The following is a 17,774-nucleotide window of genomic DNA, read 5'->3' as shown; positions in this document are numbered from 1 at the left end:
ATGTTGTATCATAATCTGTGATGCCAGACTTACTATAGTGCCTTAGTCTCGCCTTTACACTTTTGACACTTCATTGTATAGCATCTCAAGTACCTCATTTTACAGGTTCTGAGCAGCACAGACAAAGGTGTCAGCATCCTGGTTGCAGAAAAACCTGTCAGCAGGTTTGGGTCCCTCCACACTTGTGCCTGAGGATAGCTTCCTGGCTATACCAAATAAGGCATCTGCAACTACAATTTGAGTACCATTTGCCTAAAAGAAATTAGTCCTATTTACCTTATGATATTGTTTAAGAAGCCCCTCACCCCTCCACCTGTCAAATCCATATAGTTGTTTCTTGCTGTATACCTGAGGACATAGAGGGGTTCTGCTGCCATCTGAGGTAGCTGGTGGAATCCAACTACTAGTATTGAGCAGTGGGCAAAACCTGGTTGAAAGGAAGTCAGTATGACATCGTTTTATGACGTCTTATTCTGGTCACAAACTGGTTGAAAAATGACGTTTTTTAAACCAGAAAATGAAGTATTTTTCTGACCACCATATGACCAGTTGGTCATAATTCTGACCTCTATCTGACCAGCTGGTCATAATTCTGACCTCTATCTGACCAACTGGTCATAATTCTGACCACTATATTATGTGATATATTATGTAGCCTACTGGTCATAGTTAAGACCTCATCATAACCTGGTAATGACCACCTGGCTACAGTTTATTACCTATGCTGCCAATGTTGGAATTCCTTGTATGACTCATTTGTGAAGATCCTGTAAGATCGAATTGCTGCTCCAAATAAAGTACAGGAAATGAGAACCAATCATTTCAGGATGTTGGGTATTCATTGATCAGTATTTCAATCCAAACACGGTGTGCTGAGTAAAGACAGTAAAAGTTGTTAAAACACACACACTTTGGATCAACATGATGGCAACATTACGTTTGTAAAAAAACTAAAAAAATACTTTTGCTTATTGGCTCCCTGCAAAGTTGCTGCTACCCCCTTCGAGCAGCCCCATGTGGCAGTCTGTGAATGAATTGTCCTGTCTATGAGAAACATAGCATAGCATTCACACTTCATTCAACAATATCTGTTTTAAACCCAGCAATTGCCAATTTATCAAAATGGGCCCAGACATAAGGAGATGAGCAAGCCAAAAGCAGTAGATGGATTATCAGTACTGTTATATTCTATGCAGAATATCACTAATTCAGTTAGTCAGATTATGCAGAATAGTGCAGAAAATCTAGAATGATCAGGTGCTGATGAACAGGTGCTCTAAGGTCAATTGAAAGCTCATTGGATACAGTACATATCTCCCACAATTCCAAATTATGAACAATGTTTCCACCATTGTGAGACCTAATGATGCCAGTGCCACAGTCTCTACACCACCAGATCTCAACGCCTCCCTCCTGTGACACTCCATAACTGCCACAGCATGCTGTGTCTGGTGGAGTTGAAGCTCAACAGCTGGGATGTGAAGCAGCAGCTCATGCAGTGTCCTCTATATCAGTATTTTGGTCTTGGTCTTTGTATATTTAGAGGTTTCATTTCCCTGACAGGTTTAAAGGATATCCATGTACTTGAAAGCTACCATGTAGCAATGGGTTATTTTTTCAAATCACCATAGCAATGGTAGATTTGGACCTAATGGACCTAATAGATAATTGGTACCTACTGTTCTCATTCAATAGGAAGATTTGTTTCTAGGGTTAGTGTTTGGAAGTTGTTTGTTGTTTTGTTTGTTAGGTTTTTAGCCCATCAGGAGCGTGTTCAGCATAGGGCTGAAATCTAGCTTAATGTCAGAGTCCAATCTAATTGTTTTGTATCCTTTGACAACCGAAAATGATTTAAATGAACCCTTTTTTTGGTCTGATATGACTTTTATGAATATTTGATAGGATATTGAACCATAGGATATTGAACCATGGGGGGGAATAACATGTTCCATGTGTTCATAAAGTCAAGGTGCACATATAAGGTGGATTTGCAGAGTAATGGCGGCAGCAGAAGTGTTTGAGTCTGATGGTGTGTTCAGTAAAGTTGATGGAAGTGAGTGGAAGACTGTGACATTGGAAAATGGAGCAAACGGGAGATATATTTTGGGAGACCCAATTGCTGTCGCGCAAATGGTGGAGGATGCATTGGGAAAGGTGGAGGGAAAGGTGGAGTCAACCAGAGTTACCAGGAGTGGTATGGTGTTGATTTATTGTGTATCAGAAAAACAAAAGAAACCGGTAAAAGGTGTCATCTCTGGTGTCTCGGTGGAAATTGAGTGTCTTAAACACCACATACCAGGAGTAGTTGAGGAACGTAGGAACTGTATGGTGGATGGAAGGAAGAAGGAAAGCCTATCTGTGTTATTGCTATTTGATGAAGAGTTTCTCCCGACACATGTATGGCTGGGGTATATGAGATACGCGGTGACAGCTTTTGTGAACAAGCCGTTGCATTGTCGTAATGGCAAAAAGTTTGGGCATTTGTCAAGTGTGTGTAGACGGAATATATATGTTGCTGAAGATTCATCACATGCTTTGTAAACAACAGGTGTAGACTAACAGTGAAATTCTAATTTAAGGGCCCTTCCCAACAATGCAGAGAAATAATAGATAACTTGGCTATATACACGGGGTACCAGTAAAGAGTCGCAGTAAAGAGTCGATGTGCACGAGGTAATTGAGTTTGATACACTATATATACAAAAGTATGTGGACACCCTTTCAAATTAGTGGATTCGGCTATTTCAGCCACACCCGTTGCTGACAGGTGTATAAAATCGAGCACACAGCCAAGCAATCTCCATAGACAAACATTGGCAGTAGAATGGCCTTACTGAAAAGCTCAATGACTTTCAACGTTGCACCGTCATAGGATGACACCTTTCCAACAAGTCAAATTTCTGTCCTGCCCCGGTCAACTGTAAGTGCTGTAATTGTGAAGTGGAAACATCTAGGAGCAACAGCAGCTCAGCGGCGAAGTGCACAAAAGCTCACAGAACCGGACCACCGAGTGATGAAGCGCGTTGCGCTTAAAAATCATCTGTCCTCGGTTGCAACAATCACTATCGAGTTCCAAACTGCCTCTGGAGGTAGATCAGCTTAATATTGCAGATAGATTGTAACTTCCATTAATGTAATTGTCTGCATCACTTCCAATCCCCCATGTTTATATATATATATATATATATATATATATATATATATATATATATATATATATATATACACACACACACACATACATACACATACACACATACAGTGGGGGAAAAAAGTATTTAGTCAGCCACCAATTGTGCAAGTTCTCCCACTTAAAAAGATGAGAGAGGCCTGTAATTGTCATCATAGGTACACGTCAACTATGACAGACAAATGGAGAAAAAAAAATCCAGAAGATCACATTGTAGGATTTTTAATGAATTTATTTGCAAATTATGGTGGAAAATAAGTATTTGGTCACCTACAAACAAACAAGATTTCTGGCTCTCACAGACCTGTAACTTCTTCTTTAAGAGGCTCCTCTGTCCTCCACTAGTTACCTGTATTAATGGCACCTGTTTGAACTTGTTATCAGTATAAATTACACCTGTCCACAACCTCAAACAGTCACACTCCAAACTCCACTATGGCCAAGACCAAAGAGCTGTCAAAGGACACCAGAAACAAAATTGTAGACCTGCACCAGGCTGGGAAGACTGAATCTGCAATAGGTAAGCAGCTTGGTTTGAAGAAATCAACTGTGGGAGCAATTATTAGGAAATGGAAGACATACAAGACCACTGATAATCTCCCTCGATCTGGGGCTCCACGCAAGATCTCACCCCGTGGGGTCAAAATGATCACAAGAACGGTGAGCAAAATCCCAGAACCACACGGGGGGACCTAGTGAATGACCTGCAGAGAGCTGGGACCAAAGTAACAAAGCCTACCATCAGTAACACACTACGCCGCCAGGGACTCAAATCCTGCAGTGCCAGACGTGTCCCCCTGCTTAAGCCAGTACATGTCCAGGCCCGTCTGAAGTTTGCTAGAGTGCATTTGGATGATCCAGAAGAGGATTGGGAGAATGTCATATGGTCAGATGAAACCAAAATAGAACCTTTTGGTAAAAACTCAACTCGTCGTGTTTGGAGGACAAAGAATGCTGAGTTGCTTCCAAAGAACACCATACCTACTGTGAAGCATGGGGGTGGAAACATCATGCTTTGGGGCTGTTTTTCTGCAAAGGGACCAGGACGACTGATCCGTGTAAAGGAAAGAATGAATGGGGCCATGTATCGTGAGATTTTGAGTGAAAACCTCCTTCCATCAGCAAGGGCATTGAAGATGAAACATGGCTGGGTCTTTCAGCATGACAATGATCCCAAACACACCGCCCGGGCAATGAAGGAGTGGCTTCGTAAGAAGCATTTCAAGGTCCTGGAGTGGCCTAGCCAGTCTCCAGATCTCAACCCCATAGAAAATCTTTGGAGGGAGTTGAAAGTCTGTGTTGCCCAGCGACAGCCCCAAAACATCACTGCTCTAGAGGAGATCTGCATGGAGGAATGGGCCAAAATATCAGCAACAGTGTGTGAAAACCTTGTGAAGACTTACAGAAAACGTTTGACCTGTGTCATTGCCAACAAAGGGTATATAACAAAGTATTGAGAATCTTTTGTTATTGACCAAATACTTATTTTCCACCATAATTTGCAAATAAATTCATTAAATATCCTACATTGTGATTTTCTGGATTTTCTTTTCTCATTTTGTCTGTCATAGTTGACGTGTACCTATGATGAAAATTACAGGCCTCTCTCATCTTTTTAAGTGGGAGAACTTGCACAATTGGTGGCTGACTAAATACTTTTTTCCCCACTGTACATACCCACATACATAAATACATACACATTCATATCCTTTAAAAAATATATATATATATTCCCCTTTATTACTTTCCAACCCCGCCACCCTTTCCCTACTTGGAGTAAACTAGTGAACAACAATGCTTAGGCCTCTACTTCCAGCTTATACTTACTATCTACATTTTATGGACACAGTCAATTTTACAATAATTACATTTTGTTTGTTCTTTCTCCTGAACTTCTTCTACTCTCAACCTCTCCGATAATTTTTCATGATGTCCATCCGGTTTGCTTCTATATGCCATATCTTTCTAACTGTGCTCCTTCACAAAAGCTCCCAACCTACAACCTATACACTTATTATGGACACAGCGTGCCTACATTATTAGTTATCTTGTTATTGTTTGTTGTTAGTTGTTATTAGTCCCATCCTTCAATTCCATTCAACACCTCCCATCTATCTTTTAACACCATCCATATAGGATTTGTATTTGCCATATATATTTCAACTGTACTGTGACAAAAGTTCTGAACCTTTCTATTCTCATTTTTTCTACAGATTGTGAATTGAAAATAAACATTTTTGCTAATAGTATTATTATGTTATTGATCGATTGACTATGACTTTTCAGATCACCCAGTAGTGCTATCTGCAGGGTTAGCTCCAGGTAAATATTGCAATCCTTTAGCCATTCCTGGACCTGTGTCCAAAAACAAGCTACAAATGGACAGTACCAAAACAAATGATCTAATGATTCTGTCTCTTCGCAGCAAAATCTGCAGAGCTGGGAAGATTGTATCCCCCATATAAATAACATTCTATTGGTAGCAAGAATTTTATATAATAATTTAAATTGAATGATTCTAAGTTTTGAATCCGGTGTTGTTTTGCGAATCAGTTCATAAACACTATGCCATGGGATCGGTATATCAAAAATCTCTTCCGAACAATTTTGCAATCTATATGGGACGGCTGTCAATCCTTTGGTCCTTAAGTGAAACTGATATACTTTTTTTTATTTATCACAGTTTTCCTTAACCAATTATGTTCTTTAATGCAAGGCCGACAGACAAGTTCCTTACTTTCTCCCCCTTCCACTTTCCTCTTCCATTTTTGCGGTAAGGCTGCAATTATTTGGTTGTAATTTTGGGTAGAGCAGACATTTCCATATGTTTTTGTTAGCTGCATGTGCGACATAACTCCACCAGTCCTACCGATGATATCATTTACGAAGATTATACCTTTTTTAAACATTCTGTCAAAAAATAAAGGTTTTTTGTCAATTAGTATATTTGAATTTAACCACTATATTTGTTGCATTATTTGTTCTGTCGTTTTTGGAGGATTAAATTGAAATTGCAACCAACTTTCTATGGCTTGTTTTAGAAATAGTGATATCTGGGAGATGATTTCCTTTTCAAATAACTGAAAGTGAATGGTTGTAATCTGAATAAAGGGAAAAAGGCCATTCTTGAACATTGGGTGAGACAATCTTACTAATTTGCTAGAGAACCAGTTCGGATTTAAGTATAACTTTTGTATGACTGAAGCTTTTAGTGATAGGTCTAATGCTTTAATATTTAATAATTTCTGTCCTCCGAATTCATATTCATTATATAAATAGGCCCGTTTAATTTTGTCTGGCTTGCCGTTCCAAATAAAATGGAATATATTTTTCTCATATAATTTAAAAAACTGTTCGCTAGGCGTAGGCAAGACCATAAGCACAATAACTTTTGTTGGGAACTTCATGAAATGGGTTTCCATGGCCAAGCAGCCGCATACAAGCCTAAGATCACCATGCGCAATGCCAAGCGTCGGTTGGAGTGCTGTAAAGCTCGCCGCCATTGGACTCTGGAGTAGTGGAAACATGTTTTCTGGAGTGATGAATCACGCTTCACCATCTGGCAGTCCGACGGATGAATCTGGGGTTGGCGGATGCCAGGAGAACGCTACCTGCCGAATGCATAGTGCCAACTGTAAAGTTTGGTGGAGGAGGAATAATGGTCTGGGGCTGTTTTTCATGGTTTGGGCTAGGCCCCTTAGTTCCAGTAAAGATAAATCTTAACACTACAGCATACAATACATTTTAGACGATTCTGTGCTTCCAACTTTGTGGCAACAGTTTGAGGAAGACCCTTTCCTGTTTCAGCAGGACAATACCCTTGTGCACAAAGCGAGGTCCATACAGAAATGGTTTGTCGAGATCAGTGTGGAAGAACTTGACTGGCCTGCACAGTGTTGGGTCATTGTTCCATTGAAAAACAAATGATAGTCCCACTAAGCCAAACCAGATGGGATGGCGTATCGCTGCAGAATGCTGTGGTAGACATGCTGGTTAAGTGTGCCTTGAATTCTAAATAAATCACAGACAGTGTCACCAGCAAAGCAACCACACACCATAACACCTCCTCCTCCATGCTTTACGGTGGGAACTACACATGCAGAGATCTTCCGTTTACCCACACTGCGTCTCACAAAGACACGGCGGTTCGGGCTAGGCCCCTTAGTTTTTTTTAGGGCCTTCCTCTGACACCGCCTGGCATAGAGGTCCTGGATGGCAGGGAGCTCAGCCCCAGTGATGTACTGGGCCGTACGCACTACCCTCTGTAGCGCCATGCGGTTGGATGCCAAGAAGTTGCCATACCAAGCGGTGATTCAGCCCTCTGTTTCCTGTAGTCCATGACATTGAGGAAGAGGTTGTTGTCCCAGCCCCACACTGCCAGGTCTATGACTTCTCCCTAAAGGCTGACTCATCGTCGTCGGTGATCAGGCCTACCACTGTCGTGTTGTCGGCAAACTTATGATGGTGTTGGAGTCGTGCGCAGCCACGCAGTCGTAGGTGAACAGGTAGTACAGGAGGGGACTAAGCACGCACCCTTGAGGGGCCCCCGTGTTGAGAGTCAGCGTGGCAGATGTGTAGTTGCCTAACCTCACCACCTGGGGGTGGCCAATCAGGAATACCAGGATCCAGTTTCAGAGGGAGGTGTTCAGTCCCAGGGTCTTTAGCTTAGTGATGAGCTTGGAGGGCACTATGATTTTGAACGTTGAGCTACACTCAGTGGATACACGGTGCTGCAATTGTGTAAGAGTGAAGGAAGTTGAAGTAGCAAGAATCAGGGCTATCTGGCCAGCAGGTCTCCTATGCAGAGGCAGTGGAAATTGCTGAAGGAGACAGTGGAAATGAGGAAGAAATGTCAATAGACATCTTGCAGCCTGGAGAGAATGTTTATTAGTTGAAGGATCCTGAAATGTTGTTGTGTTTATTGCTCAGGTGATAAATTATACATGCCAAACAAACAAGAAATCAAAGAAACTGGATATAATTGTGAACGTGGCTAAAAGGTTTTTGGATCTCCAGGGCTTCACAGCCGAAACATTGCAGGGAATATTGTCTGAAGATGCTCTTCCCTCTCAGGCCCCAGAGCCTGTAGGGACCTGAGTAGACATTTGAATCTGACTAAAGGAGTACATTGATTTTTGTTTTCACCCCCCCACACCTCTAACGTTTGCTTGCGGACCGCCATAATACCATAGAAGAAGAAGAAGAAGAAGAAGCAGGGAGCATGGCAGCAGCGGGCAGTTCGATACAGATTTTCCTGAAGTCCCACAGGGAGATGGAAGTCATCTTGTCGGAGGACCGAGTGAGGAAGAGGGTGGATGGCGAGAAAAAGCGAGGCAGAAAGAAGGTTGCGAGGTGCAAATCTGAACCGACCGAGAAATACAAGCCGAGTACTTTCTCCTTTGGGTCATGTACAGGAGATATGTTTTTAAAATGAAGACCCTGAGAAGTCGACGGATAGTGAACTTCAAATTGATCCTGACAAAAGTGAGGAGAAAGAACCTGTGTAGTCTGGTGAGGTGAAGGCTTCTGAGCCTCACCCCAATGATCAGGAAAATGCCTGAGATGTCTCTGGCCCTGTGGTAGTACGATTCGTGGCCAAAGTGGATCCATGCCTTTTGGCTGATCTGTTTGTGGGTTCTGTCAATTTGGTCAATGTATCCAGACGTGGATGTGTAGATTTTTTGTGTCTGCTGCTCAGAGGGAGAGGGCAATGCGCGTTTCGAGGTAAAAGCGGAGTCCTGCTTTGCTCTCCGGAGCAGAGCACCACTGAAAGGAGTGAAAACTGGGGTGGGGTTTAGTGTTAAGGTGGATCAACTGAAGTTGGGGATCCCCGGTGTCTGTGATGCATACAGTTTAGTGCGACGCAGACCCGGTGGCGAGCGTGAGACTGAGTTTTGATGCAGAGAGTTTGCCGGATAAAGTCATGCTAGGGTATATAAGTTATCCCGTGAGAGCTTTTGTTACAAACCCAGTACGGTGTTTCAGATGCCAAGTTTATGGTCATGTTGCAGCAGTATGTAGGAGGGAGATTCTGAAGTGTGATAAGTGTGCAGGAGGGCATGGGACAAAAGTGTGTTGTTTCGGGGGAAAAAGTGGAGTGTTTCAATTGTGGGGGTAGCCATGTTGCTGGGGATCAGAAATGTCCTGGGTGAGAGCAGTGCAGAAAAGTGTCATATGCTAGGGCAGTGGGGAAAGTAGACAATGGTGGGAACAGGGTGAGGGAGCCTGAGAGGATTCCTATGAGTAGTAGGCCAGTACAGAGTGTCCCAGACAGTTTGTGCTTTAGTAAGGTTGGCTTCTTGGCGTTTATTGCTATGTTTATTAATTGTACTGCACAGATGGAAAGGAAATTCCAGAAGATTGAATTGGTAGTAGTAGCAGCAGAGAAGTTTTGGGGTATCAAAGATTTTAGTGCAGAAGAACTACAGGGGGTTTTGAGAGAAGGGGTTCCAGCCTCCCAGGCCTACAGCCTGGTGTAGGATCTGTTGGGGCCAAAGTAGAGGGAAGGGGTGGTGGGGTGTGTTGGGGATAGTGGTATATATAGGATTAGATGGCGGTGCAATTTCCTTTTTCCCCTCATTTCCCTTTTCCATTAACAAATGTGCAATGCACTTTCCAAACTGTGAAAGGCAGCAATACCCAACAAAGCGTCTAGTCTGCCGGAAAACCAAAGAAGAAGGTGGATTTGCGTCGAAGCTGCGCAATAAGTAGCAGCTTGAACACCTCTGTTTTGTACGCATCCATCCATGGTATCAGAGACCCCAAAAGGACATGCTAGCAATTGCTGTTGTTGGATGGAACTAGCTATTTTGGTGGAGGAAAGAAACCATGGGGTATTGATTGCATAATATTCAGTGTAACTGTAAACTAGAATTTGCTTAACATTCACATTAAAGGTCTGTTAACGACCTGCTGAGGCCTTGTTTGCTTCGAGTCTAGTCAATCCTCGGCCTGTTTGGAACATTATTACCCTGCAGTGGCTCGACTTGAGCCGCAGGATTTAGCCTCTCTAGCTAGCCAGTGGTTTTCTAATTCAATTTGAAAGTTAACTATAAAGTTGGTCATCAATTTTAAATGGTTGTCCACAATTTATTGGTTGTTCTCATGCAATAAGCCTCTTATACTTGTACGGCCAAACAATTTTAGCTAGCGAACGTTAGCTATCGTGAACTTGGCAAGTGTGGGTCGGTGGATGCAGCTAGCTAGTTAACGTTACCCATATCAGTATTTAACGTTACCCGCTACTTATGCCAACAAGCTGCTGCAGAAACATCAACAATGTCTTTGGTAGCGTATGCTAGCAGTGATGACAGTGATTCAGACGAAACGTCTAGTTCCATCGTCCCGGGTAGCAAACCTGGGGGGCTTTTCGCACGCCTCCCTACCTTAAAAAGATCTGCAGAGGCACTAGGAAACGTGCGACCAAGCAAAGGGACAACACACTTCTCATCACGGAACACTGTGTCAAACGATGGCGACGAGGACTCCGTTACCCGTTCTCAACCATCCAAGGGAGGGTTGCTTTTCGATTTACCTAAGCCGAAGAAGCGAACAGAGCCTGTCAAAATCACTATACCTGAGATGAAGAGAGGGGATGTAAGTAACAGGGCCACAGGCTCATAACTAGGCTACATTGTAAACATTTAATTTAGCTACAGACCAAATAACAAGTGCTTGTTTTGAAATGGATTAGAAGTGGTGATTTCAACATTATCCTATGTCTTGTCAACAGTCTGACTCCGATGAAGATGAACCAAGGAGAAAGAAATCCCTGCCCCAGGTAAAACATGACTTGCACTTGCATTTTTGATAATTCTCAGTGACAAATTCTCAGTATATGTGGACGTAGGCCTTGCCAACCATACCTATCATGATCTAACCCCTGATCTAAGTCACCACTAGCTGGCCTCTGCCCAGTACCCTAACCTGAACCTTAGTCACTGTTCTAGCCAGCACTCTACCCTGCACCCTAGAGACTGCTGCCCTATGTACATAGTCATGAACACTAATCATTTTAATAATGTTTCACCCACTTTATATGTATATACAGTATTCTAGTCATGGCTCATCCTATATAACTTATTTAAAAATTTTCAGGATTATGTGTGTATGGTTATTTATTTTTGCTATGTATTACTGCACTGTTGGACCTAGAAACATAAACATTTCGCTGTACCTGTGATAACATCTGTAAATCTGTGTATGCGACCAATAAACTTTGATTTGAGGACATGTTTTGTCTTTCCATCTCTATCTCTCTCTTAGGGCCCTGGCACTGGCCTTTCCTCCCTCCTGCCTCAGCCAAAAAACATGGTTGTGAAGGAGATGCAGAGGGCTCTAGTGCCTCACACCCTCACCAAACGGCCGGAGCCAAAGAAACCCACAAAGCCCTCCTTAGGGGCCTCCCAGGGCCACCCCAGCTCCAGTGCATCCCCCTCCGCCATCAAAGCAGCAGCCAAGTCAGCTGCTCTGCAGCTAGCGAGGCAAATAGCTGCTGAGGAAAGTGATGAGGAACTGGCCCCCGAGAACTACTTCTCCCTGGAAGAGAGTGCCAAGCCTCTCCCCGCTGTGGTCCCCAGCTTGAACCCGGAGCCTGTCCCCACCTCAGGCCTGCTACCCGCTCCTCCAGGCATGCAGCGTGGTACCTTCCAGTCAGATGCCCCTCTGGACTTTGGCGCGAACCAAGAGGGAGCTTGGGGAGGTCAACAGCTAGGGGCGTACCAGCAGCCCTCGGCAGCGCCTCAGGTACTGAGAAAAAGTTGGGTCCATGGATAAACTACATGACCAAAAGTATGTGGACACCTGCTTGTCGAACATCTCATTCCAAAATGGAAATTAATATGTAGTTGGCCCCCCCTTTGCTGCTATAACAGCCTCCACTCTTCTGGGAAGGCTTTCCACTAGATTGTCATTGTATGCTGTAGCGTTAAGACTTCCCTTGACTGGAACTAAGGGGCCTAGCCCAAACCATGAAAAACAGCCCCAGACCATTATTCCTCTGCCACCAAACTTCACAGTTTGCACCTTCCATTCGGCAGGTAGCATTCTCCTGGCATCCGCCAAACCCAGATTTGACCGTCGGACTGCCAGATGATGAAGCGTGATTCATTACTCCAGAGAACGTGTTTCCACTGTTCCAGAGTCCAATGGCTGCGAGCTTTACACCACTCCAGCCGACGCTTGGCATTGCGCGTGGTGATTTTAGGATTGTGTGCAGCTGCTCGGCTATGCATGAAGCTCCCGACAAACCGTTATTGTGCTGGCGTTGCTTCCAGAGGCAGTTTGGAACTCTGTAGTGAGTGTTGCAACCGAGGAAAAACATTTTTTACGCGCTTCAGCACTCGCCGGTCCCGTTCTGTGAGCTTTGGTGGCCTACCACTTTGTGGCTGAGCCGTTGTAACAGCAAATTACAGTTGACTGGGAAGCTCTGACCGGGCAGCTCTAGCAGGGCAGAAATTTGACAAACTGACTTGTTGGAAAGGTGGCATCCTATGATGGTGCCACGTTGAAAGTCCCTGAGCTCTACTGTAAGGCCATTCTACTGCCAATGTTTGTCTATGGAGATTACATGGCTGTGTGCTCGATTTGATATACCTATCAGCAACTGGTGTGGCTGAAATGGCTGAATCCACTAATTTGAAGGGGTGTCCACATACATTTGTGTATATATAGTGTATAGATCTCTTTCCCTCTAGCTGGATGGATGGACAGATAAGCTTTATTGCTTTGCACTGCATTGTATAAAATAATATTGCCAATACACCAAAATAAACTACAATAATACTCAACTTCCACAATATACCAAATACAATAGACCTGCTGTGCATTACCTACTCAAATGTCCAACTACAACATATTTTAGATGAGAGCAAATTATGTATATCAGTCTATTACCAAGCTGATATACAGGTTAAAACATCAGATGTACTGTGCCCAGAATGGATCCTTATTGACCCCTGTGAGTTGCTGACACAGCCGTTTACAGCAATTCGCTGTAAAATCTATTTTGTTTTCATCCATTGAGATGCATCAGGGTAGCGTAATGCTTTTATGTCATGTTGCATTGATACAGGCTAACAAAAAACATTCTCCTGTTGGATAGGGTTACTACAACGAGGCTTACTACCAGGATCCAGAGTCTGACCCAGCACTGCCTGAGCCAGAGCAACCTAGCTCCTCCGCCCTGTTTGATGATGAAGCGGTAAGAATGTTTCTTGGCTTGACACTGGTCTGTTGGCTTGTTATTGATCAGGAATGTGATTTTCCCTGATTAATCAGGAAGTCCTGCTTTTCTGACATTATCCTGTATATCACTGAATTTGACCTACCCCGAAACCAATATCCTGCTCTTCTTGATTTATTTTATATTGTCCTGATCACATCCATAATTGTCAGCGTAGTTCATACACTGAATAAAGAGGTTGCTGCTACAAGATATAGAAGAGTAAGATATTTTCTGGCTGCAGTTCATGAGGCTGCAGGGGAAGAGGAACAGGGGCAAGGAGGAGGTGAAGTTCCTGGAGATCAAGGGAGATGACCAGCTGAGCGGCAACCAGCAGTGGATGACCAAGAGCATGACAGAGGAGAAGCAGCAGCGCAAATCCTTCAGCAAGGTGAGGGAGATTTGCACTGGAGCCGTCCCCATATTGCTTACACTTGTCCATCATTTTCAGATCTGTTAACATCAAAGGGTTAGGGGCTTGGAGCTGAATTGGAACCTGGATCATAGTAGTGATGATGGGGTAGGGGAATGTAAGGCAATAGTGGAATGAGAGGTGAGGAATTGGTAGGGCAGGACTTTTTCAATGTGGCCTAAGTGAGGATTTTGTTATCTGATCTCAACCTTGCTTGGGCTGACCCCCTGACCTCTTCCCTGTGTCTGTAGAAAAAGGGAGACCAACCCACAGGGCAACAGCGACGCAAGCACCAGATCACATACCTCATCCACCAGGTGAGTACATACATACTGTATTCATTGCTACAGTACTGTCTTGGAACCTAACACCAAGGTCCCATTCGGTAGACACAAATGGGAGAAAAATAAAATGGAAAAATAAAATGTGTTCCCACTGGACAAGTTGTCCTTCTCTTCTGTTGAGAGTAAAACAAATCATTTTTTCCCCAGTTTGGCGCCTACTGAACACGACTTGGTACACCTATCACTGGCAATCATTTTGGAAACACTTAACATGCATGGTTATTGGCCTCACATCAACAGACCTAGATTTGACCAGATATGTGATTTTTACAAGCAAAATGTGTCAGTTTGAGTTAACTTCTAATTCTGATCACCTATAGGCAAAGGAGCGAGAGCTAGAGCTGAAGAACAACTGGGCCGACAACAAGCTGACTCGCCGGCAAACACAGGCCAAATACGGCTTCTAAGAACCGTAACAGAAGGCTTGGTGGCATGCATAGCTCTCCCCCTGAAGATTAGAGTAGTACAGTCCAGAAGATTTCCTCAACTTGGGGCATACTATACCCTTGTCGTGGGGTAGGGGTTACACACCTCATAGACCCATCCTTGAAGATGCTAGCACTGACTTTCCTTTTTGTCCCCCCTGTTTGTGGGCCTCCCTGGATTTGATACTTAACAGTAGTTTTGGTGGACTATTTTGTACTTATGTTGGTTCTTGGCTGCATAGGAAATCAAAATGAGACTGCTGCACACATGGTTGACCGACACATATGTTTTCCTGGGAAATAGTGTTTAAATGCAATTTCATGTGGTGGTATATTTCACCAGATTACACATTGGAACCACCAATGATCAGTAGTCTGAGAATAAAAGGAACGTTTCCCTTGCGGTGTCCAGATTTTATTAATCTTGTATGTTTCCAATGGTGGGACAGTGACCTGCTCTTAAATCCTGTCAATCCAACCCCAAGCTTTCCCTAGGTTTTTAGATGTTAGAAAACACATCATTTGATGCCCTTGGTGGAATTACCCTGTTGTGATACTTCAACCTGACCAGTTTGGAAGATCTCTTTACTGGATTTTGGGGGAGAGTTGGTGTCTTTTAAAGGAGCCAGAAACTCCTGTCGTCTGCCAGTAAAAAATATAATATACAGTGATGACGGAGAGACTTATTGGAATAATGAACTGTGCAATTTGAATAAAATAATACTGCCCATCTCTCAGGCTGTGGAGAATCTTGTATTGCTTTCTCTCCAGAGAAATGGATGTAAAATTGGATCAGTTATGTATTTTACCGTCCTGGCTAGCCAACCAGGTTTTTAAATGGCTGTTTAGCTAGGCCTCAACATTTAGTGAGGATTTGGGAATCCATGTTTCTGAAGGGCGCACTGTGCACATTCTGCTGGTTTTGTTGTACCTCTATATGGTGATAAGGGGACCACATCAATTCTGGATCTAAAGGCATCAGATACTGTATGTGTAAGAGATAGGCTAGGGTGCATTCATTGCTTACACATACCCAATCCTCTCAGAGCTTCAAGGGTGAGAATTAAGGGAAATTGAACTTGGAAGGGCAGTTTGTCAAATTAATCCCATTTCACCTGTATAACCAGAAAAAAAAGGTGCTGAAAACCAGCAGTTTCAAGGATCACGGGTCTACCTTTCGTGATAAACTAGCCATGCTGCACACATGGTTGACCGACACATGTTTTCCTGGGAAATAGTGTTTAAATGCAATTTCATGTGGTGGTATATTTCACCAGATTACACATTGGAACCACCAATGATCAGTAGTCTGAGAATAAAAGGAACGTTTCCCTTGCGGTGTCCAGATTTTATTAATCTTGTATGTTTCCAATGGTGGGACAGTGACCTGCTCTTAAATCCTGTCAATCCAACCCCAAGCTTTCCCTAGGTTTTTAGATGTTAGAAAACACATCATTTGATGCCCTTGGTGGAATTACCCTGTTGTGATACTTCAACCTGACCAGTTTGGAAGATCTCTTTACTGGATTTTGGGGGAGAGTTGGTGTCTTTTAAAGGAGCCAGAAACTCCTGTCGTCTGCCAGTAAAAAATATAATATACAGTGATGACGGAGAGACTTATTGGAATAATGAACTGTGCAATTTGAATAAAATAATACTGCCCATCTCTCAGGCTGTGGATAATCTTGTGTTGCTTTCTCTCCAGAGAAATGGATGTAAAATTGGATCAGTTATGTATTTTACCGTCCTGGCTAGCCAACCAGGTTTTTAAATGGCTGTTTAGCTAGGCCTCAACATTTAGTGAGGATTTGGGAATCCATGTTTCTGAAGGGCGCACTGTGCACATTCTGCTGGTTTTGTTGTACCTCTATATGGTGATAAGGGGACCACATCAATTCTGGATCTAAAGGCATCAGATACTGTATGTGTAAGAGATAGGCTAGGGTGCATTCATTGCTTACACATACCCAATCCTCTCAGAGCTTCAAGGGTGAGAATTAAGGGAAATTGAACTTGGAAGGGCAGTTTGTCAAATTAATCCCATTTCACCTGTATAACCAGAAAAAAAGGTGCTGAAAACCAGCAGTTTCAAGGATCACGGGTCTACCTTTCGTGATAAACTAGCCATGCTGCACACATGGTTGACCGACACATGTTTTCCTGGGAAATAGTGTTTAAATGCAATTTCATGTGGTGGTATATTTCACCAGATTACACATTGGAACCACCAATGATCAGTAGTCTGAGAATAAAAGGAACGCTTTCCCTTGCGGTGTCCAGATTTTATTAATCTTGTATGTTTCCAATGGTGGGACAGTGACCTGCTCTTAAATCCTGTCAATCCAACCCCAAGCTTTCCCTAGGTTTTTAGATGTTAGAAAACACATCATTTGATGCCCTTGGTGGAATTACCCTGTTGTGATACTTCAACCTGACCAGTTTGGAAGATCTCTTTACTGGATTTTGGGGGGAGAGTTGGTGTCTTTTAAAGGAGCCAGAAACTCCTGTCGTCTGCCAGTAAAAAATATAATATACAGTGATGACGGAGAGACTTATTGGAATAATGAACTGTGCAATTTGAATAAAATAATACTGCCCATCTCTCAGGCTGTGGAGAATCTTGTGTTGCTTTCTCTCCAGAGAAATGGATGTAAAATTGGATCAGTTATGTATTTTACCGTCCTGGCTAGCCAACCAGGTTTTTAAATGGCTGTTTAGCTAGGCCTCAACATTTAGTGAGGATTTGGGAATCCATGTTTCTGAAGGGCGCACTGTGCACATTCTGCTGGTTTTGTTGTACCTCTACATGGTGATAAGGGGACCACATCAATTCTGGATCTAAAGGCATCAGATACTGTATGTGTAAGAGATAGGCTAGGGTGCATTCATTGCTTACACATACCCAATCCTCTCAGAGCTTCAAGGGTGAGAATTAAGGGAAATTGAACTTGGAAGGGCAGTTTGTCAAATTAATCCCATTTCACCTGTATAACCAGAAAAAAAAGGTGCTGAAAACCAGCAGTTTCAAGGATCACGGGTCTACCTTTCGTGATAAACTAGCTCAGTGTTTTTGTATTTTGACACTAAGTCAAAGCAAAATAATGTAACCGTCATGTTCACAACTTGGCATTGGCAGGGACAGACTGGTTATGCCAAAAGCACCCCATTGAGGGTAATGGTA

General features: G+C 43.1%; 1 protein-coding gene across 1 annotated transcript; it reads left to right on the top strand.

Annotated features, from left to right (window-relative positions):
- Positions 1–9,883: 9,883 nt before the first annotated feature.
- On the top strand, positions 9,884–16,260 carry prcc (proline rich mitotic checkpoint control factor). The gene is made up of 7 exons (XM_045221977.1): positions 9,884–10,786; positions 10,923–10,970; positions 11,456–11,935; positions 13,293–13,391; positions 13,657–13,803; positions 14,076–14,141; positions 14,489–16,260. The coding sequence occupies exons 1-7, from the start codon at positions 10,469–10,471 to the stop codon at positions 14,573–14,575; spliced, it is 1,245 nt and encodes a 414-aa protein (XP_045077912.1). The 5' UTR covers positions 9,884–10,468; the 3' UTR covers positions 14,576–16,260.
- The last annotated feature ends 1,514 nt before the right edge of the window (positions 16,261–17,774 follow it).

Source organism: Coregonus clupeaformis, chromosome 8 (genome assembly GCF_020615455.1).
Source record: "Coregonus clupeaformis isolate EN_2021a chromosome 8, ASM2061545v1, whole genome shotgun sequence".
In the NCBI taxonomy this organism is placed as follows: Eukaryota; Metazoa; Chordata; class Actinopteri; order Salmoniformes; family Salmonidae; genus Coregonus; species Coregonus clupeaformis.
The sequence above is the reverse complement of the archived record's forward strand: the minus strand, read 5'-3'. Positions and strand labels throughout refer to the sequence as shown.

Bases quoted from the DNA above. Each gene is read 5' to 3' on its own strand.
- prcc (XM_045221977.1), top strand. From the start codon at position 10,469: ATGTCTTTGGTAGCGTATGCTAGCAGTGATGACAGTGATTCAGACGAA. The intron at 10,971-11,455 runs GTAAAACATGAC...TCTCTCTCTTAG, and splicing joins GAAAGAAATCCCTGCCCCAG to GGCCCTGGCACTGGCCTTTC. The intron at 11,936-13,292 runs GTACTGAGAAAA...CCTGTTGGATAG, and splicing joins AGCCCTCGGCAGCGCCTCAG to GGTTACTACAACGAGGCTTA.